The 26,091-nt window shown below is 39.6% G+C and overlaps 3 protein-coding genes across 5 annotated transcripts in view; all 3 read right to left on the minus strand.

The window, feature by feature from the left end:
- Nucleotides 1–6,199, minus strand: part of pde4ca (phosphodiesterase 4C, cAMP-specific a) — a 57,127-nt gene extending 50,928 nt beyond the window's left edge. The window contains exons 1-2 of one of the 2 annotated variants that reach the window (XM_037786684.1): nt 5,272–6,199; nt 3,590–3,813 (exon numbers count right to left, since the gene is read on the minus strand). In XM_037786684.1, the coding sequence (XP_037642612.1) occupies nt 3,590–3,813; nt 5,272–5,313 (266 nt within the window). In that variant the 5' untranslated portion in view covers nt 5,314–6,199. The remainder of the gene's footprint in view (nt 1–3,589; nt 3,814–5,271) is intronic. The other variant, XM_037786682.1, reaches the window with a different exon arrangement.
- A 973-nt stretch (nt 6,200–7,172) lies between these two features.
- On the minus strand, nt 7,173–11,669 carry ifi30 (IFI30 lysosomal thiol reductase). Its single transcript, XM_037788640.1, has 7 exons — nt 11,538–11,669; nt 9,568–9,756; nt 9,171–9,245; nt 8,852–8,938; nt 8,603–8,755; nt 7,580–7,648; nt 7,173–7,416 (listed from the first exon to the last, which is right to left on the minus strand). The coding sequence occupies exons 1-7, from the start codon at nt 11,667–11,669 to the stop codon at nt 7,348–7,350; spliced, it is 774 nt and encodes a 257-aa protein (XP_037644568.1). The 3' UTR covers nt 7,173–7,347.
- A 3,737-nt stretch (nt 11,670–15,406) lies between these two features.
- The window catches only part of pik3r2 (phosphoinositide-3-kinase, regulatory subunit 2 (beta)), a 39,450-nt gene continuing 28,765 nt past the window's right edge, over nt 15,407–26,091 (minus strand). For both annotated transcript variants that reach the window (XM_037786991.1, XM_037786992.1), the window contains exons 10-16: nt 25,885–26,065; nt 25,581–25,700; nt 24,811–24,953; nt 24,405–24,581; nt 24,138–24,209; nt 23,826–23,996; nt 15,407–23,548 (exon numbers count right to left, since the gene is read on the minus strand). In XM_037786991.1, the coding sequence (XP_037642919.1) occupies nt 23,341–23,548; nt 23,826–23,996; nt 24,138–24,209; nt 24,405–24,581; nt 24,811–24,953; nt 25,581–25,700; nt 25,885–26,065 (1,072 nt within the window). In that variant the 3' untranslated portion in view covers nt 15,407–23,340. The remainder of the gene's footprint in view (nt 23,549–23,825; nt 23,997–24,137; nt 24,210–24,404; nt 24,582–24,810; nt 24,954–25,580; nt 25,701–25,884; nt 26,066–26,091) is intronic.

Here is a 26,091-nt window from a genome sequence, read left to right on the forward strand (position 1 = left end):
GTAAACAAGTCAATGAGACAGTATCCTAATAGTCTGGTCCTTCCAGTGCGTCACTGTGGAAACAACTACGTGATAAAGGCGACCTTTCTGTGCAACCGAACCAACTCAAAGAAATCAAAGAAATAGTGGCAACGAAGCCCGCCCGTTGCGTCGCCTCACGTCACCTTTGTCTCGGCCAAAAAGTTGCACTCGAACACACCGCAAAGACGACAATGCTGCTCCATAAACACTTTCTCTGGCGCTGAATCAAAATTGCACTACCAACTTGTAAACAGGCGAGCACATGGCCCTCTCCACAGCAAGGGAACACAATAAAAGGCTTTTTGGTCCGTCAACATCGTAGGAGTCATGTCTATTGCTTTATACCTTCTGATTTATAAACACTAATGGAATACATATGGCCTGATTGTCCCAATATATGAACCTGTTTTCCAGTGCCTCATCTGTAGAGTTGTGACCATGGCACATTAAATGTGTCGAATCTGCATGCCAGCGTGTTTGCCTTGACACACTGACAAATGACGTCAAGCTACAGAAACACAGTTTACTGCACCTAAATAAAAGAGTCCATCCATCCATTATCTGTAACTGCTTATCCATTACAGGGTCGCCGGGGGGCTGGAGCCGATCCCAGCTGACATAGAGCAAAAGGCGGGGTACACCCTGGACAGATCGGCACACTATCACAGGGCTAATACATAGAGACAGACAACCATTCACACTCACATATTCACATCTACGGGCAATTTAGAGTCAACAATTAACTTAACCTGCATGTCTTTGGACAGTGGGAGGAAGCCGGAGAACCCGGAGAAAACCCACGCTAACACGGGGAGAACATGTAAACTCCACTCAGAAGGGCCCCAAGCCGGCCAGCGGGTTCGAACCAGTGGGCTACCTCCAGGTCTGAAAAGTGAAGCCAATGCTGAAGTGCCTTAAACTTGCATTCTTTCTAACAGCCAGCAGGGGGCGACTCCTCAGGTTGCAAAAAGAAGTCTGACTGTATAGAAGTCTATGAGAAAATGAGCCTACTTCTCACTTGATTTATTACCTCAGTAAACATTGTAAACATGAGTCTATTGTCTCAATCGTTAGTTTCAAGTCTTCTTCAATACAGCATGATGTTCATTTAGTAAATGATGGTCCCATTTAGAGTCAAATAGACCATAAAGCAGGGTATGCTTTATGGAGTGACTACTTTATGATTGACAGGTTGCTACCACGGCGGTGTCCGGTCTGGGAGCTGTCCGTGTTTTCGTCTCACAACTTTAACCCTTTCACAATGTGAAAGGGTTAAAGTGTGTTTTCAGTGTGTTTTCAGTTCATGAAAGTTAATTCTAACCTTTTTGGTCGCCTAAAAATGTCTTATTCGGAGTTCGGTTGTACTTAGCTCCACCCTCTCATCGTGTTACTTCTGGTTGCAAAAAAACAAGATGGCTATGGCCAAAATGCCGATCTCAAGGCTTCAAAGCGGTAGTCCACAAACCAATGGGTGACCTCACGGTGACTACGTCTGCTTCTTATATACAGTCTATGTTTTCTGGCCTCTTACTGTGAAGCGAAAGTGCTAACCACTGCACCACAGTGCCACCCCCTAAATAAGTGTGTGAAGACAAAATCTTAGTTTTTAACATGTGAATTTTGTAAACAAATGACATCTATTACACTACACCATATATTTCTATCAATTTGAATGCCTTCCTGATAAATTTTTTTAAATCTAATTTTGAAATGATAATTTAGGAATATAAATACAAGTGCAATTCCTATATTCTATCTGGGGCTATTATCTGAGTTAAATTATTCTAAAAGATAAACTAATAACTACTGTACTATAATGGTATTTTAGAAACAAAATCCTAAAATTTTCAAAAGAATTCATCTTCAGAAAATATACTGTATGTTCTCCAAGCATTCAAAGTCTCACGCTATGACCAATTTTAGACATATTTAACTCGGCATGCATGAGTTGCTTCCATTCATACTGATTAATATCACAATGATGAAGGTTTGGTAGCTAGAAAACGTCATTGATACAACTGTGTCTTTGTCCAATGCAAAGCCATATCTGATGATCACGTCGACATGCACTTCAACTACAGTACCTACGTAAACAGACAGGTCGGTCTGCATTCCTTCGACATGTGAAAACAACCACAAACAAACACAGTAGATAAGCAAAAATGCTACAGATGTATTTGCAACGGCAGCTTGAATGCTGCACAAGAGCCTTGTTTGTCTGATCTTTTCTAGTGATAATTATTTAGCAGTGTGACAGAGGGGAGAGCGACGCCTTAAGCAGGACACTTTGTTAGATCATATGCTCAAGAAGCAAATCCACGTTTTCTACCTACATTATGTAAAAAAATCATTAAGCTCTGCTGAATACTCAAAACTTTACAGGAAACGGAGTAGGAAGATGGTGCTGCAAAGTTATCCTAAATGTGTGTTGACTTACAGGACCACAACATGCTGCAGTCCCATGCGTTGGTTATTCATTAACCATTTTAATCATTAATCTTGAAAATGAGCCCAACTGTTTGGGAACTAGGAAAAAAAAGCTCACTCTTTTTCAGAGCCCACGAATACTTAAAGGTATATTTTGCAGGACTTTCCTAAAAAACAATTTATAGACAAAAATAATCCCTCTCAATCATCACTTATGACCCACTAGAAGTGTGTGATGATGTCTGTATCTGCAGAGACGGCCTTTGGGAGCCTTTGGGCACTGGGTGTGTAGCCCTAACGCATGCGCAAGCACACACAAAAGAGGAAACTACAAAAATGGCGGACAAAGTGCCGAAAAAAATGCAAATATAGCGAGGCGAAACACCAAGCGGACAAAGCTCGTTCCAAAACGAGAGTGAATCAGGGGTTGGCTTTCACTTTCTCCGCGGTCAGGGGGGGCGTGCGCTTCTGGTGTCGTTGAGCCGGGGGAAGAGGGGGCAACTTTGAATGTTGTGTTTACAAGAAGTTAGAGGTTTAAAGTTTGAAATAAAATATAAAAAAACCTTTTGTATACCAACACATTTCTTTAAAAGGTGCTAAATGCGAGATTGGGAGCATTTCTTTTGCCCCCGCATGGCTCTCAGCATGGCGACAGCTGGGCGGCTCGTAGCTAACGGTGCTAACAGTGAAAACAAAGGCAACACTGCTGACAGAGCTAACAGTGTTTACCTGGGAGGGTGGGTACTATGCCTCTGGGACGGCGTTATTATATGAGAGCATTGCGGTGTGTGTGAGCTAGCCAGTGGGGCACGCTCACATGCACGAACATGCACTAAAAGCATGTGCGGCCGGCCTGGCTATGTAAACAAAGCACAGAGAAGCTCAGATTACAACACACACAGAGGGAGAGCGACTTCATTCTCTGCTCAGGTAGACATTACTCCCTTATATCTTTACATAGGAAATCATTATTTGCTGCTATATTAATGCTCTGAATATCATATTAAGCACCTTTAAAGTGGGAGCAGATCTTCGGTAGGTTAAATTATGTAGATTAGAAGCATGAAAAATAAAAAGGTGTTTCACCAAAAAGGAGTTGTCCTGCAGAAAGACACAACAACATATAGCATCATTGACTCACAAGGCTTGGGAGATGTGGCTGGTCAGAGTCCCCAGGCTCCTGGAGGGCTTCATCCCGCCAGCTGAGAGACCGGGCTGGGGTCCATCCTGCGTGGAGCAGGGTCTGCAGGACAGCCTGGGCAGCTGCAGAGTCCCTGAGAAGAGCCTCTTCACAGCAGCACATCGCACGGCGGTGTCCTGAGGAAGCTCGACGCTGGAAACCTGCTCCGAAGAGTCCCACTGTCTCTGGACGACAGAAGAAATAAAAGAATGTTAATGTGGTCAGTTTTGGTTATAATATTAGATCAGATGCTTCTAATTGTCCAACTGGAGAATAACAACTGTGATGGCATGAAGATACGTGAAATCTAGATGCTCCATAAAGAGTAAATTACAGGCCACTTCTTTCATCTTCAAGTTCAGCCATTCACATTTACACATCAGTGGTTTGGCTTGTACCCATCACAGTTTGATTGATTGAAAGTTCCTCGATCCTACTTTCTCTTCATATGCTTTGTATTGGCCTTATCATGAGTCAGCACAATGCAATTTTCCATTGCTATGTGAATGACACACAGATACTCTTGAACCTCAGTTACTCCAGTGGTGTTAATGATATTAATTTCTATGTGACAATGAAGCGATGTAAGAGTGATGTTTTTGCTTCAGCTGCTTCATCACTAAACAAGACTGCAGATAAAGAAAGCTACTAGTATGCGTTTGTCTTGGACTTTATTGGTAGCAGAAAGAGAATATTAGTTTTAATTTAATGATTCAGAAATAAGTGAATTAGAAAAGGTCATGCTTGGATTTTGCTGAACTTCTTGAAGAGACTGTATGAAAAGCAAAAAAACATCCTCTGAGATCTAAAGGTAAAACGCAGACAGGGCTGTTTTTGTGCTTTTGCCCAAAAATCCCACTTGTTCGGCATTATTTTTAGAAGTTTTATCTGATTTTAGGTCCTGAGACCCACACACTATCACCTTGGACACAATAGACAGTTCTCATAGTGAGGCAGTGTTTGGGATTTAGCTCTTAGGGCATCTCTATTTCAGCGTCTGTGTTAAGGAGAAACAGATAGGAGCGCTTGTTTTCCGCTGCATCCCGTGACCTTATCTCTCCATCTGCTTGGGAGTTCCACCTTTCCATAAACAATTGTCAACACACACTCAGATTTTATTGTTGACCATTTCTGACCAAGGTGAACGAGATAGAGAGCACATTAATAATTTCCTGCAAACTCCACTTGTGATAAAATATTGACTTTCTCTTGTCATTAATCTCTTCTCAGTGATAAAACTTTATTACTGATACATTTGAAAGGGCTCCCAAACCCGTAGTTTAATTTAATAATCATAACAGACAAATCTTTTCTATTAAAGGGAACTTTAAATTAGATAAGGCTTATTTTAACATACAAGGCTCTCATTAATCTTCTCCACAACCGTTCAGCAATAGTAAAACACACAGAAAAATACATGAACGTTATTACATAATCCAAATGAAAAAGAGATCAAACACATGAGTAACCTGCCATCTTGTTTTTTTTTTTATTATAGCTAAAGTGAGACCGGTTTCGTTTGAATTCTGAAAAGATTACAGAAATAAACATAATAAAGTCCAATAAGCGACAGACAGAATCAATTATTCTGATTTAAAATTTTCCTTTTTGGTATTTCTTAAAGGTTTATTAATTACCCTTACCTCGGTGAAGTTGAAAAATTTGGATGAGTTATTTCTCCTCATACTTTCAGCTACTGCATCATGGGAACAAGACAACTGGGTAGGAAATACCGAAGAGGAGGATACAGATACCACATTTAAGATCAGATATGAAGTAGTCTGTGGCACCAATACTTCCTGATTCTGTCACTCAGCGAAGAATTTCCACGCCTCTTCACCAATACTCAGTGGTCATTAGTTTAGTGACTAACTTTCCTGGCACCCTTTTGAGTTTGCATTAAACTTCTACTGTGGCCTTTTTTTAGACTGTAACCTAATAAAACCCAAAAGCAGTGAATGCTTTAGAAAATGGGGGGAAATGTCTGCGGATGTTAGCTGGTAGTGAGATTAAGGTGGTGGAGCCGCCTGCATGACAGGCCATTATTCATTTGTGTATATCTGTCTGTAGAATCAGTGGACCTCGTGCCTCCTAGCTGCTGCCTCCTGTAAGTTTTTCTACAACATAAACACAACTTTGGATGGCTTTACTATAAGTGCATTTGAGTCCATGTTTAACATTTGGTATGATCCTCTGGGGACGCTGTGAACTTTAATGACCCTGCCCCTTAAAAACCAAATACAAAACATAGAGTACGTCAGTTGTGCCTAATGAAATCACATTTGTTTTTAGTGCCTTTAGTTATGATCCGTGGTTTGCTTATTAACATGTACATTGAGTATAATGTATAATTTTGTATACTTAGCATCTGTTTTTTGATATAACATGTTATTGAACATTAAATCAACTGTGTAAAAGCTCTCTCAGGATGATCTGACAGGCCATACTAGGTTCAGAGTTAAAGCAGCAGCAGGTAGAATTGGAGCAAATATGATTAATAAAAAATATTTTTTATAAAACGGTCACTATATCCTGACAGTAGTGTATGAGACAGGTAATCTGAAAAAAATCATGTGCCTCTGTGTCCTCCGGTGTCCTCTGGTGCTCCTAATGGCATCTGCAAGATTTCACAGACCGGAGGAGAACAACCAATCAGAGCCAAGCTGGAGCCTGCCGTCAATCACTCACAAACTCCGATCAAACGGTCAAACTAGGCAGCGCTGATCAAATATGAATCAATATTATGTTACTGTAATGCCTATTTCTCTCCTCAAATGTTTTCAGAAACATCTTGTAGTGTGTACTGTTTAGCTGGAAAATGAGAGAGTTTGTGACCCGGCAGCCATGTTGAGATCAGTTGAGGAAATACCAAGCACCGCCCACCAGCTGGAGCAAACTGTCTCATTTTACAGCTAAACAGTACACTACAAGATGTTTCTGAAAACATTTTATGCGAGAAATAGGCATTACAGTAACAGAATACTGATTCATATTTGATCAGCGCTGCCTAGTTTGAACGTTTGATCGGAGTTTCAAGTGATTGACAGCTGCCTCCGTTGAATGAACAGCCAATAGGAACGCTCTCACTCTGAAATGACCTGTGATTGGCAAAAGTCTCCCGTCACGGGCTAGATTTTTTAAAAGCCTGAAACCAGAGCCATGAGGAGGTGCAGAAGTCTAGTGTTCTCTCAGAACACTTGCATTACAATATGCCGGAAGGTTATTATGGAATATTTGCCCAATGATGCCAAAAATATTCTGCCTACTACAGGTTTAAGAAATCTGCTAAATAAACATAACCATTTTAAGACAGTAGTATGACATGATTAATGTACATGTTGTTTCTTTCATCACCTCTGGTAACAGGGGACAGAAGATGAGGTTATGAGATATGGCGCCATCTAAAGGACAGTGAGAACACTGTCTTTGGACCAGACTTTGCAAAGGACACTACAAATGCCAGAATGCTATCATTGAGTCAAAATGCTAAACAAAAAAAGTGTTTATGATTTCAGTGGATAACATTTCAATGATGACACATTTGTTTTTAGAAAGTAAATTGTATTCATATTCGTTGAATTATAAAGTGAGTCGATTTTTTTTTTCCCTTTAAAAGATGCAGCAAAATCACAGATAAAAAAATATTTGAAGACACTCCACAGTGATCCTTATTTAGTGGCCACACCTGGAACGGAGCGAGCATGTGCAGTGCTGCTCCTTCACTCTTTGTTGCAGTAGCTTCTGTAGTGTCTCTGGCTGCCCCCTCCACAGGCCGCAGGCTTGGTGCCCTGAAAAAACAACATGAAGAGCTTAATAGAGGTCTAAGGTCAAGTCTAAGCAAATGACAAATTATGAATTGTTTTATAGCATACAGTAAAATTGTGCTAAAAAGGCAGAAGTGCATAACACAGAGTCAATGAATGACTCAGGTTTGATTGACATTAACTGTACCTTGTACAAGCTGCAGATCAGAGGCAAGAGAGCATTGAGGGCTTTGTCCTGCAGATCTTCTGTGTGCTCCTGTAAATTAAATAAAAAATTAAGGCTACAGAAAGGATGCAGGTACACAGTTGACTTTTTCCACAACAGATCTACAGGTGTGGACAGAAATGACAGAATATCATGTGAAAAAAAGGATTGAAATAAGCAAGCAATCTGTCACCCTACTTGGATAGAGCCAAAGTATAATTTCATGACAGTGTTATGTAGCAGATACCGTCTTGAGATGGACAACTATTTTATCAGAGTCAATGGATATGAAGATTTTTCTGGATGGTGATGTAAAGGTCAAGAAATCTGAGGCCACTTATTATCAGGGCCAAGACTGCTGTTTGTGATTTTCCCACAGTCCAACTTGATAATTCCCTTCATACAGGCTTGTAAGAAAATGTAGGAATATTTTAATGAATACCAGAGAGAAATAAAACAGTTGGTAGACTAAATAACGAAAATCCCAATTGAAACTCAATTTTTGGAAGGTTTTCCTGTTACTTGACCCCGTACACTGTACGTACAGGGGTAAAAACTCTGCTTTCACATGGGAAAATATTGATATATTTATGTACATTAAAACTGCTTTTAATTTTCTGTTCAAGCCTTATTTGACAAACCAAGCTAATAAATAAAGCTTCAGGCGGTTTGGCAGAGGGACAGTAGCATCTGTTGTGCTGTGCTTTGGAGTCAAGATGTAGCTTCACACAGATCAGTCACAGCTCTCTTTCGCTTACAGATAGACGCTTTGGTGCAGATCAAGTGTCAAAATAATCACAAGATCATATCATCACTGTAAACGTTGTTTGAAAGGTGAGCATCAATAGCAGTGGCCGGATGGGGGGCATTGCAGAGAGAGAGCGGCTTCAAAGCAAGATTCCCAAGTCAGGAATGATGTGTTGTACTCAAGTTTGAAGCTTTGTAGTTTCTAGCAGATTGCCACAGAGGCCGTAGGTTTTCCCGCTAAATGCACTGGAGCCTTACCCCATTAATGGTCACCCAGGGCACATATTGATGGGGGGGTTTCAGGGCTTCGGTCATCAAGGCATTCTGATGCATCAGCTTGTTTCCCTCGTCCCCTTTCACACAACTCATGACGCGGTCCCAGCTCAACTCAGTGGTGTAGAGTTCCAGGCACTACAAACACCAATGGAGGGAAATAAACATGCATCAATTTCAATACTGAACTAATAAATAATATGTACACACACACACACATATAGACTTCCTTACGCTCTGGGCTGCCTTGACGACATCATTGGAGGATTCCATACAGAAGATGGTCATGTAAGAAGCGTCTGTCAGGTTCATTAGACAAGTCTGAGAGGAACAAGGCAATCAATTAATCATAGAGTGTCAGCATTGTGACACTACTACAAGACAATGCTGACTCCATTTATAACTTAGAATAACAAAATGAAGGCGTTTTGACTGAACATTTCTTAGGGCAATTATTGCACTTTCACAACATTTACAAGAATCCATTCTCCGGAAGATGAATAGTGTTAATTTTTGTAAGTTTTCTCTCTGTGCATTTGGGGTGCAACTTTACCTCAATCATGTTGCCCAGACATTCCGGTTCTCCATGCTGGCACTCGTAAGTAAACTTCTCTCCATCAGGTTTCTCCTGGGGTGCGATAAATGCAACGGTTTCAAAAGTTAAAAAAGAAAATAAATATTCTCAACCAAGATACGTCACATGATTATCCCTTTCTAGCCAGTAAAGTTTGAAGGAAATCCACTCTTGGATAATCATGTGATGCATTTGATTGTTCTGTGACCACATAATGGTTTTGTGTAGGCTTTTTTCTTGTGTCAACTTTCCTTTTCCTGCCTCTTTTCTTTAGTGAAAAAATCATCACATATCTTTTCAGGACATAACCCATTCCATAGTTTATAGAGGAACTACAATCCAAGTGTACACACAAGGTGCTTTGTTCACTGCTTACCTGTGCATTGCCGTAGGGCACCAGAGTAACAGACATGATGTCACCCAACAAGAACCAGGTTGGGACGAGCATCTCAACGAGAAACTGTCTGCAGCCGGGACACAGACTCTCATAGTAGAGCCCCACCTCCACTGGATCGGCTGTCTGACGGGACCTGGTGAAGTTAGACTCAAGGCACTGCTTCAAAACCTGCACAAGGGGGCAGAAGTGGGTGAGGTTCACTTTTGTGTGATCACTCTCTGTGTTTCTCTTTGTGTGCGTGTGTCTGCAGGGTCAGGCCATTTTTCATATTTTCTGAAATGCAATTGAGAGTTTGGTGGAATCACCCTTTTATATCAGTTTAATTTACTGTGAGCATGACCAGAACTTGTTTCTGATTGATAGATACTGCGACTGTATCCTGTATGAAACCGACACAGTGTGGGAGGATGTGCGTTTTACATAACCCTGTGTTTTCTGGTGCGTGTCTCTGTGAGTGAGGGCTGCCAGATACAGACGGAGAGAGAGAGGTGGGCTATTGTGTGAATGTAACTTTCAAAGCTTCAGTAGGCAGAATGTTTTTGGCATCAATTTAGCAAAAAAAAAGACTTCTGCACTTCCTCATTGCTCTGTTTTCAGGCTTTAAAAAAATCTAGCCTGTGACAGGAGACGTGGGTCAATCACAGGTCATTTCAGAGAGGGCGTTCCTCTTGAGTGTTCCTATTGGCTGTGCTCCAGCTGGCGGACGGTGCTTGGTATTTCTTCAACTGATCTCAACATGGCTGCAAGGTCACAAACTTTCTCATTTTACAGTCGTACAAAATCATGTGCCTCTGTGTCCTCCGGTGCTCCTAATGGCATCTGCAAGATGTCACAGACCGGAGGAAAACAACCAATTAGAGCCGAGCTGGAGCCTGCCGTCTCTGAGCAGCTGTCGATCACTCAAGAACTCCGATCAAACGGTCAAACTAGGCAGCGCTGATCAAATATGAATGCCTAATTTGACCGTTTGATCTGAGTTCTTGAGTGATTGACAGCTGCTCTGAGACAGCAGGCTCCAGCTCGGCTCTGATTGGTTGTTTTCCTCCGGTCTGTGAAATCTTGCAGATGCCATTAGGACACTGGAGGACACAGAGGACACGATTTTTTTCAGATTACCTGTCTCATACACTACTGTCAGGATAGAGTGAATAACTTTTGCACCATTTCTATCCACTGCAGCTTTAACTGGCAAAGGGAGTGACATTTCTTTTAGTTTTTTTTACTTCCTCCTTCTTCCCCATTGTTCCAACGCCCACTGGGGAACTTTATGTCAGTGCCAGCCGAAATAATACTTCCCACTTCTTCCTCAATGAGTCCAGATGACAAAAATACAACTTATATACCGTCTACACACCCTCCACATAACATAATGTGTTTATATGTTCCCTGTGAAACTTAACTAACTAGCTAAAGCCAGTGATAGTTAACTAATAGACCGCAAAACTACGGGACGAGGCAAAGAGGGAAGGATGCTGACGCTAACGTTAACGTTAGTTAACAACGTTTCATCCACCGACTATGTTGTTTTTCTGTATCTGGACACTTTGAAGTGTATTATTTTGTACTATAACTAACTAAGTTACTTACAACGGACTCCAGGAGAAGCTGTGGACAAAACGGGTCATTCGTGTTGTGAAGTTTGTAGTCTCTCTCATCAGAAAGTTAGATAGCTTAACGCTAACTAACGGTTGCTATACTTACGGTTGCTATACTAACGGTTGCTATACTAACGGTTGCTATAGTTTCCAGCCGTTAAATCTAGCGCAGTGATTTAGAACGGTGATTTCACGGTTGACCGGCGGAACTATATTTTCCCTGAAAATAGAACAATTTGTTGATGATATCTGAGGTTAGACATTCAGACATTCAGAAAAGAGCATTTTACGCGCTCATAAAATAAGTCAACACCATAAAAAGCTTTCCTTAATACATCATTTATCTGATCTTACCCCGCACTGGATGGCTGAGTCCAGAGATGAGCACCACTGTGACGGAGGATGGGAGCATGAAGACAGAGCACAGTCTCCGTACTGAACATTTAACCAGACAGTCACAACCAGCAGCAGCAGGGGAGCCTTCATCTTCTTCAGTTGGCTTTAGTTAGTTTGACACTATAAAACAAAAGTTAGGAACAACACAACACTGACCTACAAACTAACTGTGCTGAGCTCTTTACTGAGCAACTTTAAATACGGCACAGATGCTTCCTCGTGGAGGCTTCCTGTTTTTTGATTGGCTCCGGGTCATACGATGAAGTCGGCGTCACTTGTTACTAGGTGAGACAGACAGACCTTGCGGCTTGCTGTTTTGGGGGATTTTTAATAAGTAAAAATGTTATTTGAAGTTTTACATCCTGAAGTACATTTAGCTGGAAATGATTTGTATCAGCTTTCCACCTTATTTTGTGTCTCTCAGAGAGAACTAATGTGGCAGACAAACAATACACATTTAAATCACTAATCAAAACTCAACTTTTTAGAACTGCCTTTAATGTGTAATTAATATTGTGTTTTATATCTTTTTTTTATGATGTTATTGTTTTATGATCTTTTTATTTATTTAAAGTGTCTTTGAGGTTTTTGAAAAGCGCTATATAAATAAAATGTATTGTTATTTATTATTATTAATACAAGCGGGTCTGGGTAATGTTTCACAACTCTTGAAATGCACTGGAAATTGAAGAACTGGGCAAAAACTTGATCAACTGCTTTTTTTTATTTGCTTTTGCATGGACAGTGAATATATAGACCAAGGCACCTAAGTATGCAGAGACGTCTACAGGAGTATACAGAGATACACACAAGTGCAAATAAGAAGTGTAAATCAATAATACTAATATTAAAATCCATAGTAACAGCAGCAAATACAACACAGAAAAATTAAGAAAAAAATACACTAATAAAATTATATACATATCATTTGTGGTTCTCACAGCATTAATAATTATATTTAAAAAAACAACAACTCAGCAACATGAACTATCTTTTTTATTTAATTGCAAAATAAGTAGTGTAAATCAATAATACTAATATTAAAATCAATAATAACAGCAGTAAATGCAACAAGGAAAAATTAGGAAAAAAATAACTACATTAATAAAGTTATATACATATCATTGATTTATACTTTAACATGGAAAATTAAGAAAAAAACAAATACATTAATACAATTATATATATAATTGTATTAATGTATTTATTTTTCATAATATAAACATATATATATATAGTATATATATTATTTTATTAATGTATTTATTTTTTTCCTTATATATATATATATACACACACACACAAGTTTTTCATTTTATTACAAAAACTTAATCCTTTTCACAACATGCATTGATTTTATACTGCTGTGTGCTATGAGTTGTATTACTTAAAAAAAAGTATGTTCTGCAAATACAGAGGAAAGGAAAGATAAGATAAGATATTCCTTTACTAGTCCCGCAGTGGGGAAATTTGCAGTGTACAGCAGCAAAGGGGATAGTGCAAAAAACAAGAAGCATCAGCTAACACAGTAAAAAAAAAAGGGCTAAACAGAGTGTAACAAAATATGAACAATTTAAATAGAAGGAAGTATAAAAAAAAAGAAGGAGAAGTCTATACAGTAGAAGAAGTTACAGTCTGTTGAGTTACACCTAAACCACGGCTATCATGTTCTGTATCAAGGAACTGTTCTTGCACAGATACAGAAAAGGAGGATTTTTAGGACTTGCAGTCCTTTGATCAGTTCACCTTGTTTTTCTTGTTTTATGGGATAGTCTTCTTGGCATGACTTGTACACGTCATCTGGCTAATTATAACGCGCTGACATCTCTCCACTCAGTTCCTCAGTCCATAGGTCTTGCTCAAGAAGAGTCATGAAAAACACACACTGCAGCAAAACATCACAAACCCTTGAACATTATGCAAGGTTTTACCTGGTGACTCTCACATGATCTCTCCCAGCTTTCCTCTAAATCCAGGACAAGAGACTCTGCATGACTCACCCTGCTTCCTGTCTACTCCGCTGTGTTTTGGCTTGGAGTTATTTATTTATGGTTTATTTGAGAGGGACAGACACAATAGACAAACTGAAGACAGCTATCCGATGCACCTGGACACCTGTCTCTTTGTTACAGATCAAACTAAACCAGTACAGTAACTCATCTGTGCTATTGCTTTATTTGTTTGCCCTTTCCCTCTTTATCTACAGTGTGTGGAAATGTGAGTTAGACTGTATGAAAAAGTCACAAACAATATTTTCTCACATCCCTCTTGTGGTATCTGGCATAGTATCTGGCATGGCATCTAGTGTTGTTGTTGAACATTGTTCATTAGAACTGCCACTTTCCAAGGAAGAAGTTTCTATGAAACTGTTCACAGTTAAAGTTCAATGAGGAAGTGGTTTTTTGTTGGGATGCCAAGTGAAGGTTTCTTGTAGTGTTATTCACCAGAAAATGCATGAATTGTATGTAGCCTTTAAGCCTTGCAAATGTGTTGAATACAGTCCCTTCCTCGTAAAACATTTGCAAAGATGATTTTTTTAAAAATGTAAAATCCTGCGTTGTTTACATCTGTGTTGGCATGCTGGCAGTCTTCTTCTTCTTCACTGCCTTTGTTGGTGCATTGCTATGTGTGTTTTGGACAGTTTTGTTAGCAGAGCGTGCATGTATGTCATTGGGTCGTTTCTCATTTCCCGATTTTGTGCCTCCTCGTCTCCTCCGGCTTGTGACTCGGAAATCGATTTCAGTGCTCCATCTTGAAGGATGTCCCTATTCCTAAAAATGCATCTCCAGGAGGGAGGAGGCTTGCCGCAGTAGCTAAAAACGAGGATTCAATTTCAATTTTCATTTTATTTTTATTTAGCGTCAAATCATAACAGAAGTTATCTCGAGACGCTTACACCGGTGTATCCTTTGCGGAAGTGTTTTTGGCACCCACGGGTGTGACACACAGCTGAAATAAGCTCAAACCAGGGCAGGACGGGCAGGATGGGCAGGATTCTACAATTACACAGTAACTCTTCCTTTTGTATTCACAAGTTGTAGTTATTTAAGATGATCAAACTTTCTGCCCTTCCCCATTTGTGTAGTACCTCGGAAGGCGCTGTTCTAACCGAGTTCCTTAATGACATTTAACCTTGATATTACTTATGTTATGATCATTGAATGTAGGCTACATCCAATTCAAGTGCTATATAATGGTGACATGATGTTTACAAGTGCAAACAGCTGTTAATGTCAAATTATTAGATCATATTTAATGTGACGTCGCTTTAAAATGACGACTCCGAGGCAAGGATGTCTAATTTTGTTAAATGCTTGCTACCTCGACTCCTCTCTCCTTGCGTCTATTTCTCAGAATCGAGGATGTACAAACTGGGAAATGAGAAAGGCCTACAGTGGGTGCATGATACAAACTAAATGGAGACCCACTTCCAAAAGCATTGCTCCATGGTGCTGCTTGTGGTCAAAAAACTCCACATGGTGCCTTTAATTTGGGTGAACCAACCCAAAGTGAACAAGGGCAATAGAACGAATACCTCTGTGTTTTTGTTTCATGGTAAAACAAATAGTCTGTTAATCACTGACATTCATATATTGATCCATTTGAAGTTTTGTACAATATATTTTTGTCCCCAAAATATTAAAACACATTTCAGTGAGTGCTACAAATGAGGGTCGACATTGTGTTTAAACCCAGTAAAGTCAGAGCCAGAGTATAACTACTGTAGGATACGAGGATGTGAAAGTGTGACGAGTTGATGATTGGCTCATCACTATGAAGCAAAGAAAAAAAAAAAAAAGGAGAACACAACCATACAGCAGCAAAGGTCATTTTATATATCTTTTATTGTCTTTTAAAATCATTGCATCAGCCTAAAGAAAGAACCGTACAGATGAAAGAGTACCTGTCTGAGGACAAACAACAACTCTGAAGCAAGCTGTACACGAGAGAAGAAAGAAAGAGATGTCGCATCTGAATTAAGACAGACCAACGGAGGGAGGATAACACAAGAGAAGAAGAGTAGAAGAATAACAACCATCTTTTCGTGCATAGGGGGTCGGGCACACCTCAACCAATAGGCCTCTACTGGCTGAGACAACAGTGCTCCCTCTGAGTTCAATTGCACTTTGGTGTAGAGTAGCTTTATCTGACTGCCCCATTCATTGTTTTTTTAAAGAAAGAGAAGACCACATCATTGTTAACTACGCATTAAGAGCTGTTGTTGAGGCAGTGATGCATGAGGCAACTTGTTGGGCAACATGGTAAGAGCAAAGCAGACGAGGCGTTGCCTTGGTATTGGGTGTAAAAATGTGGATTTAAATTGTTGCCCAGGCCGTCGCCAGATGAATCAATCTAGTCTCCAACGTTCAGAGTTGGGTCTTGAATATGAACTACTGTACACCAGTGAAAAGTAACATTCACATCAGAATAATCAAACAGAATGGCAACTTTTCATGTCAAAGTGATGATGTGACAAGATTGGATACAGACAGAAAAAGGGAAATGAAAGTGCAGCTGTTAACGTCATCATATTTTAAATTAAAAAAAAAAAAAAAAAAAAAAAAAAAAATCACACAAGCTGAGACTATAGTGGGTAAATTTTGGTCTTAAAAATGAGTTAACCAACCATTTTTTCATTTGAGTATCATTTGTTTTGTAGTGCAAAATCAAGAATAGGATGCCTCTTGATAGTTATTCCTGAATTTCCAACTGTTTATGAACTAAAACTGTACTCAAGCATGTTCACCAAGTGGCGTGTTTTTACTGTTATTCACAACATGTGGGTGTCACCCCCATAGGAAATCTTTGAACTGAGTCCTTACCAGAGAAACACCTGGCAGAGTCATGCTGTAGTCTACCGTACATATTATAAACAGCGTCTCAAGTTAGGATTCAGTCCTGCGTATACAAGGCTCAGTGTAAGGTGAAGTAGTCAGCAGGTAAAGAATGACAAAGACTGATGAATAACTAATGAAAACATGAATCTTGTTGAGTTATTATTTTTGAAATTGAGGGAGCACTGTTCTCATAAGTCAAAAAAAAAAAAAAAAGAGTAACGAACCAAAACAGAAAACAGAACAAGCAGTCATAACATTTTCAAGTTTAAAACGACAGAGGAAATAAAGAAATATAAATCAATCTATCACAGCCACTTTGAGGGACAGACAGATTGATTCTCAAACGCATATTTACTATTTGGTTAATTACATATTGTAAACATTTTGTATTTTCTTTTTTTTTTTTCTGTACGGAGGAAAAAAATTCAAGCTAGCTTATTTTTTTCTTTATAGGCTCTGTAAGGTTATCATTAACAGATATAAACAAACAAACAAACAAACAAATGAACAAACAAAAAAAAAAACACTTGGACAGACAAAATCTATTAGCTTTTTTAAAAAGCCAAATAAAAAAAAAATATACTCAGGCACCATAAAAGAACACTTTCTAATGCCATCATTGTTCCATGTACAAAGATCTGCGTTAAAGGAGTGATCACGAACCGTTCAATCATGTACCTTTTTACTCTGTCAGCTTTTACTTTTACCGTCGGCGTCCACAGAGATCCACCAAAAGGACGATACGGCAGTAAAGATCGGTGGTGGATCTCTGTGGCAGCATCCTGCTGTAAGTGTATCTTCTGTGGTGCAACTTTAACACTCCGTCTATTCACAAAAAACAGAATCTTCCAAATGACAAAACAGATTCTCACGTTCAAGAAAACAAAAACAAAAAACTCCTCTCTAATATTTAATAAAATGCAAAGCAGCCAAGACTGCGTTTAACATATAAACTGAGCTCTGTAAATATTAACACATGTACATGAGCTTTGCTTCTTCCTCTGAACGCACCTGATAATCATGCTTTAATAGATTACACGTATGTCGATCAACTGTGAAGTGTGTTGCCGATCATGATGAAGCTCACTGCAGCCGATTAGTAAAAATGCTTGCGATAACTGCTCGAGTACAAAGCAGCCGCGGAGCAAGTCTGAAGATCACGTTCACATCAAAGCCTCTTTTCTGATTGGTTTCAAGCACAATCCAAATCAGAATTACATCATCCAAAAATATAGATATCTAAGTATATATATTTCAAAATATTTATTCTCTAGTATGTCTCTCATTCTTCAAACCTTATTAGACACCAAATATATTGTGTTTCTTTGTAAGTCAGTGAAAGATGTGCTTTGTGTGTGAGGCCATTTCAAGAAATATCATTTACAGTGTACCAAAGCCGATGAAAAAATATTTAATTCCTTGAATGATCATTTTGTCGTGTAGAAAAATGTTTTTCAAGAAGCTCCGACACAAATGCATATCTACTAGACGAGCAGGATGAAAGCTTTGAGTTTCAGAGTCTACCAACAGTAGGCTTAAAGTCTCAACTCCAAGTCAATAAAGTCTTCACCTCCTGTCCATCTCACTGCCTGACCAGGTTTTCATTGCTACGAAAGTTGCATTGCTTCTAGCTATTAAACATCTGTGATTAACATGGCATATATGGCAGATGAGAAGTGTTTACCTGCACTGTAAAAATGTTCATCTTAACAAGTGACGCAGGAAGCCGTTCACCTCTACGTTTCTATTTTTCTTTAGGCAAATTGCTTAATAGAAGCAGAACCAGCTGGTTCATGATCTTCTTTGAAACCTTGTTTTGGGATAAACTGCGACACAATGGCACGATTTTCCCAGACGTGTTTATACATGGTTGGTTCACCATCATCCCGACAGAGTTTTCACTTACATAGCAGTATCTAGACATGCATTCACTTTCACTTTTCATACTCAACAGCGATAAGTCTTTCAAGAAACAATGTTTTGGTTACTTTGGATAATCCACAGACGTCACTGTGAACAGTCTTCATAGGGACTATTTCTTCAGCAGAAAGTAGGGCTGGGCAATATATCAACATCATATCAATATCGTGATATGAGAGCAGATATCATTTTAGATTTTGTATATCGTAATATGGCAGTAGTGTTGTTTTTTTCCTGGTTTTAAAGGCTGCATTACAGTAAAGAGATGTCATTTTCTAAACTTCTAAGCTGTTCTATTATTTGCCTTTACTCACAGGGTTATTATAAGCGCATTATCAGGCCTGGAATTTCATTATTTTATGGGCAAAGCCACTTGGCCTTTTGGTGTTGACAATTTTTTGAGGGCAAAAATGCTAGGGCAGCAAATAAAACAATGATTTTAAGTCCATGGGAATAATAAATTTAACTTAAGGGTTAATGATTATTTTTATTATTGGCCTGGCTGATTTTGTTGCCTTGCAAATTTTGTTCCTTTTTTCCTTTATATATTTGTGCTTATGTAGGCTAGGAGTATACGTAGTTAAATTGTTTCTTTTTTGTCTGTTTTAATTATGTTTATTGTTATTATATCCTACTTTGTTGTGCTGTAGCCAACAGACAAAGTCAAGACCGTTAAAAGTCCAGTTATGAACGACATGGATCAAAGGTTTATTGTTGCGTTTTAGTTGTAAAAAATACATTCATCCTCATGATTATATCGTATCTACAGTATATTCAGATACAGCACCTTTTAGCAGTAGGAGAACGCTCGCATTTCTTCTCCCACTTGAAAGGCCACTGTGGCCGCAGGGCATATATATATATATCATTTTGAGGGGCAGAAGGCCAAACCGAAGGGGCCCTCATGGCCTCCGTGAAATTCCTGCCCTGCGCATTACTGATTATTATTTATCAAAAATCTAAGAAATATTTTTCAAAAGCACCAATAGTCAACCCTACAATATTGTTGCAATATCTATTTTGAGGTATTTGGTTAAAGATATTGTGATAGTTATATTGATTTTTCTCCATATCGCCCAGCCCTAGTAGAAAGTAGTTCCGAGGAAAATTATAAAGATTGATATCTCAAAATCTATCTGCATGTTTAGATATCACTGGTAGTAAGTGAAAAACTTTCTGTAATTTGGGTGAACTGACCTTTTAGGAAAAGAAAGAATGTTATTCGTCTTGTTAAGTTGGACAATTTTTGCTGTGTGGACACAAATTGCATAACGAGCCAGCAGCTCTCCTTAAAGTTGGTTTTGTAAAAGTATTACAGAGTTTATACAGTCCATATAGTAAAACTACCTCTCTAATGAAAACATTGCAATCAGTCAAAAAGCATCAGAATTACATGACAGCTGTTGACTGCAAAAACAACAAAAGCATATACTGTACACTGTATATCATAAAGAAAACTGTTGATCACTCCAGTATATACTGTATGGAAAGACCTTTAAACTATCAACTAAAAACACTATTGACAACTGAGCTTCACCACTGTCTGTGAGTTTATGGTTGTTGGGCGTTAGACACACTAGTCTTGAGTGTGTGGAACAGGAAAAAAAAGTGCAGTCACAAAAGTGTTGGTCCAACAAACTGGATAATAGATGCGTCAACAGTGGCGGATGACTCAACCAGATTGCCTGTTCGCAGAGGAACTGACTCTTAATATAAAACACTGAGAAATGCTGCATGCATTATAACTTGAGAGCTTATCAAATGAGCTTCAAACAACTGGGCTGGGCCACGGATGTGTACGGTTCACATTTCTATCTTTATCTGAGATTTCTCAAAAAATATACCAGAGACAAAAAAAAAAAAAAAAAACACACCAAAGAAATCTAGCTTTGGTGCACAGTGAGAGAGAGCACCAAGCTACTGTACAGCCCCCACCATAGAGAGAAGGAATATGTAACAACTAGAGATGTAACAACAAAGAGGCACAACTAAAATCTATAACATGCTCAGATTCGCTCTAACACACACACACACACACACACACACACACACACACACACACACACACACACACACACACACACACAATCTCACACTACTAGCCAGATAGTCTTTGATAAATGGCAAATGTGTGAACCACGGGGCACAGCATATGGTGGTGGTGGTGGTGGCGGCACCATCTTGTGGAGCGACGCTCCAATGACAACGAGGAGAAGACGAGCTCATCACAATGACTAAAAGGCACTTCTAATCTTTCTCACTCACGTGTTTATAGCCCTCTAATCAGACCTCACCTCTAGTTTAATTCTTGGGATTTTCTACTTGCCAAGAACTGTGCAAAGTACAGTACAACTGATTCGTCCTGAAATCAAAATGACGTCAAACTTTTCAGGTCGAGTTAGGCTTCATTTGAAAGTGTGATTGGTCTGTTTGGAAAAAATGTTGCTACCTGAAATTCAACATTTCAAAAAACAGAAACGATACCACGCCGAAAGAGCATTGTGTTTGTTGGAAGTCTTCAAATGAAACGTACATAATTGACTTTCATGACCAGAAGAGTAGGTGAATATCTCACTTCAGTTTCTATCCCCCCTCAACAAAAATCCCAAAATGCCAAATGTGCAACCTTTAAAAAACAACGCACTTTTTTTTTTCTCTAAATCTTTCTATTGCCAACAACGTTTGACTCTTCTATATCTTTCTACAAAAATACTTTTTTTTTTTTCTCTTTTTGGCAATCTTCTACATGTAAGAAATGTGAGAGATTATTCATATTCATTCATTCTCAAGAAATCAACTATGTAAATCAAATCTAAAAGCGGCATCATGCGACGCCTCTTTTCATTTTCAACGACCATACAACAATACCGGAATAACCCTGCTGCCTCTACAACAAACAAACTGTGCTTTGAAAGTGACGTAGAACGACGATGGTACAATCTTTACCTCAAGCCGAATGAACATGAGGGGAAAAATGGGAGAAATTCGCCGCCACAGCACAAAACAGAGGGAGGGAACTCTGTAAATCTAAACCCTATTATCCACATATGACTCTGTTGTGCATAGTACTACCACACATCCTACTGTATTTGCACTACGAAAAGTACAACTATCAACTACTGGTGCCAAGTGGAAAAAGAGAAACAACAACAACCCAAATGAAGGACTCCATGCATACTGTACTAGATAATCTCTCAGACCACAGAGGCCATGCTGAACGGCAAAAGGACTGGTTCTTTTTTTCTTTCTTGCTACATGAAAAGACATCCTTCATTTGGCTCACATTATAGCTGGATACTGTGCATCCTTAAAACAGAAATCTAAGAGCATAGCAAATATTCTGAAAACAAAAAAGAAACACAGCGATGAAACTGTGTTAAAGTCACATACACTGACTGCATGTGTGTCTGAAATATACTGTACATGAGTTATATTACTGCTTTTTTTTGTACATCAAATGTTCTACAGCTCTGTGAGTCAAGCTTGTGATGAAATGAACAGTCAAGCGCGACGCGGGGGAGAAGGAAGTACCGTGAGTAAATCTGCATAAAAAAACCCGACAATAAACATCTGCAAGGACATAGTACCGCTAAAACAGTCTAATCTAACTAGAGTGAAGGCAAATACAGTACCGAAGATACAATAATCACATAGATTGATGCTCTGCAAGTGTCTCAAGCGTATAGAAACAAAGACACGTAAAAGGAGCACTAACAGTTATGCCTTAAGTCGATGGCTACAGGTGCTACAGTATCAAAGAGGATGAAAAAAGAAGGAAGAAGTTTGAAACAAAGAGACGTTTGATGCTGGAGCCATTCCACAATTTCCATTTAAAAGGAAACCTGAATCATGTGGAACTGCATTAATCAATGTACCTCTCTATCTAGTGTATTGTGATTAAAATATATTCACAATATACCAAATATGTACCATGCATTTCTATCCTGTAGTACAGTATTTACTGTAGGTTGTACCTCGTCAATTCAAAAGGAGGCCCACTGAGAGAGAGCAACAAGCCAAAGCAGTTGGAAATAAAGATCATTTCATAAAAAATATACCTATATGTGTGTATTTTTTAAAGCTGTAGCTTCGTCTATGTCGACAGCCGTTCATTCCCTCCTTCCTTCTTTCAACCTCGACGTGCCCCCTTGTTCTAGTGACACAGGCTTGTGGTCATTCAAAGCTATTACTATGGCACTTAAGCAAGCTTTAAATTGAATCAATCTTTTTTCAAACATCAACCCCAGCAATCTCTCTCCCTTTCCCTCCCACACCCCCCCCATCGGCTCCAGTGACTACACCCCCCTGGTCCACGGGTTTTTTTCAGCCGCCTTTAGGTGTGAAGCGAGCAGCCTGGTTTAGCCAAGCCAGTCCTTTCAGTGGATGACAGATCAGGCTTTTGTCTACGGAGAGTTTGCAGGCAGTCTGGGGATGACAGATCGGGCCTTTGTCTATGGACAGTTATCACGTGTTCAAGGCAACAAAAAAAAAATTCATCCAACCGTCTGGTTTCTCTCCTCTTCTCCACGATCTTGAAAACAACATTTTGTGTGCTTATTTTATCTTCTTTGAACACATTTATAGTCTTGTTTTTTTTCTCTGTATCAAAGGTATTTTTCTCGTGTATATCTCACACTTTGTTTTTTCCATAACTGACACTGTACAGTCGAGGCTGGCTAATGCGACACTCTCCTCAAGTTAAAACTCACTGCGTCAGCCAGGCTAACTGTACAGTGCTTCTATACTGGTAGTAGTGTGCTTATGTTGAAGCCATGCTGTTAGCAAGGAGTGCTCTTTGCTGGACTGGGGCTGGTGTGGGAAAATTAGCACCAACCTCTGGCCAAAAAACGTATGATTTTTTAAATCATGGCGGTTGAGTCTATTTCTCTTCGCCACTTAAACAAGAACAAGCGCTGTTCAGAGAATTATTTTATTCCCAATGCATATGAGTGAAATTTTAGTCTCCCCACCCTGGTTGGCGTCCTACGCTGCTGGTGGAAAATTCATCTGGGGTGCTGGTTCTGGTTCTGAGAGCGGGCCAGGACTGGGTAGGCTAGATTTACATTCAGCTGGTCGTTGTGTTGGACCAAGGAGACATTTTTGTAGTGGAGCACCAGGTCTTTGAGGGACGAGTACAGGTTGTAGGGCTCAGCGAATCCATAGCCTGTGGCCGTCTTGTAGATGACGCAGTGCTTAGTGTCGCCCTCCACACTGGAAAGAAGGACAGAGATCATATTTACTTGTCAAATGACGCAAAAAACTTCCTGCCCACTGCAGGTTTAATGTGTCATATTAAGAGGATATTGAGCCGGGGAGCGTAGATACGCTCTCGTGAGAAACTGTGCAGGGGGCCTATCATAGCTAGAAAATTACTGGTTATTGTGATAATGAATATTATATAATATAGTGTTTAGATAGTTAAGAAATATCCTGCTGTCAAACATTTTGGTCAGTTATTTAAGAAGATAAAGAAATACACAAAACTTACACTACAGAACAGGCGTAGGAGCCCTTCTGTGATTGGCTCTCCCGGATGAGGAAGGTCCCGTCACTTTTGCCTCTCAGCATCTCCTCAGCCTGAGTGCGTTTGATGTCACCCACATACCAGGTGCACTCATCATGGTGGGGTGAACCCTCATCCTCCTCCAGTGAGTAGGAGCTGGAAACACAGAAATAAAGCAGCAGACACGTCATATCATTGAGCTGCAGCAGCTCCCTAAAAATTACAGGTGGAGATACTGCAGCGCTCAGTCATCCCAGCACAAGTAGCTGAGCTGTTACTTCATCTCAAAACACTTACTCATCAGCATCATTCTTTATGCCCAGCCATTCATTGATCTTCTTCTGCCTTGTCCCCTTCTGTGTCAGCCATCTGCAAAGCCCGAACACCACAGCTTTAATGCTGACAGTTTGACAATCAATTACAAGATATGAAGAGAATAAGAGTTTTATGTGTTGGTGTGTGTGGAAGTATACAGTATGGTGTACATATTATTAAGTGAAATCAAAGCACAGGGAGATTTTTTTTGTACTTCAGACGTGGAGTAAATCTTGAATTCATTCTTACATTAAGTACTGGTCTCTGATTTTGCGGAGCTGCATGAGATCCGGCTTGAGGCTGTTCATCTTCTTGTCGATCTCTCTGTTATCGGAGACCTGCTCTCTCAGGTCCTGCTCCAGCTTACGCTTGCTGTCGTGGATCTCCTTCACACGAGACTTCAAACGCTCCGAGTTGCTCTGTATCCTGATTTGAAAGAATGGCTATGAATGTGTTGCTCAAATGCTAAATAAAAAAATGTGAGGAATACTATTAAAATGTAACAGTTTAGTTCAATTTTAGGTTCAGTAGAAAACAAACTGTATTCATCCGTTGCATCTGCCTGCTTTGAATTTTTTGAATTTATGTTATCTTGCTTTTACAGTTGAATTAAACCAGGATATCAGGAATCCCATGAACATAAACATGAATTTACTTTTGGATCTCTTTTTCGTTGCCCTCGCGTTGGAATCGCTCCAAAGACTCCTTGCTGTAGCGCTCCTGAGTCTCACACTGCTCCTCAAAGATCTTGATGGTCTCATTGAAGGCCTCGATGGCTGTGCGCTTCATCTGCAGCTCCTGTGGGAAACAGGGACAGAGGAACAGACTGTGATTGTCCATTTGATGATTAATTGCATTTCATTTAGTCCTTAGCTGCTGATATCACACATATCCGGTCTTCAACCTGTTTTTATAAGAATTCTGGTTGAGGAACTCTGCTGTATGGGGTGGGAATCACCAGAGGCCCCTTGATACAATATTATCACGATACTTAAGTCGCAATACGATCTTGTTGCTATTTTACACATTTTGTAATATGCTGAGTATTGCGTTAAGATATATTGCAATACATTACCTTTTTTTCCAACTGTAAATCATGCAGTTTGTCAACATCTGTTTTATCTGTTTTTTCACTCTGTTCATCTCAGAGTTTTCATCCACATATCTTGAGGTCAGAGGTCAAGGGACTCCTTTGAAAATGGCCATGCCAGTTTTTCCTCTCCAAAATTTAGCGTAACTTTGGCGCATTTTTTAAGCGTTATTCCCGACAAGCTAGTATTACATGGTTGGTTTGGTTTTGTATTGATACAATATTGCCACGCAAACTATATAATCTATGTGTTTTCAAGGTATGTGAATGAATATATGTGTGTGCAGTATATGAAGAATACAAACAAGATATATTTATGTGTGTTGAACTCATACCTGTGAGGTGCGTGTGTATTCCTCGTACAGAGAGTCGTACTCGCGGCTCTTCTCCTGGTACTGCTCGTGATAGACCTTCAGCTGCTCTCCCACCTCCTCTATACTGTTCTCCTTCACCAACTGAGCAAAATGCAGATGAGAGCAAAATCACCACTTTGATGAATGAAACAATGAAAAAACAATTCAAGCAGGGCCCTGCTTATTGTTATTCATAAAAAGAAACGAGATCAAGGATTCCTAAATCAAAGGAGGCTTGCAGAGGGAATTTGCTCGTAATTGAATTCGATGAAACAAAGTCACCGACCTGTTGGTATTTGGAGATGGGGTACAGAAGCTTGGTGTCCAGTTTGGCGTTGTATTGGGCCAGGGACTCATGGCGGTAGTGATTGATGAGCTCCACTACAGACACGAAGGTAAGAGGCTCAGAGAAGCCATACCTCTCGTCTCGGTGGTAAATCTTTATAAGCTTGTTGTTCCCCCCTTTCCTGCAGGGGGAGACAGGAGCCACATG

The sequence above is a fragment of the Sebastes umbrosus genome, chromosome 12, assembly GCF_015220745.1.
Source record: "Sebastes umbrosus isolate fSebUmb1 chromosome 12, fSebUmb1.pri, whole genome shotgun sequence".
In the NCBI taxonomy this organism is placed as follows: domain Eukaryota; kingdom Metazoa; phylum Chordata; class Actinopteri; order Perciformes; family Sebastidae; genus Sebastes; species Sebastes umbrosus.

Excerpts from the sequence above, each read along its gene's own strand:
- ifi30 (XM_037788640.1), bottom strand. The coding sequence starts at position 11,669 with ATGAAGGCTCCCCTGCTGCTGCTGGTTGTGACTGTCTGGTTAAATGTT. Across the intron at positions 8,939-9,170 it reads GTCTGGGCAACATGATTGAG|ACTTGTCTAATGAACCTGAC; the intron begins GTAAAGTTGCAC and ends TGTTCCTCTCAG. Across the intron at positions 7,649-8,602 it reads CCTGGGTGACCATTAATGGG|GAGCACACAGAAGATCTGCA; the intron begins GTAAGGCTCCAG and ends TTTAATTTACAG.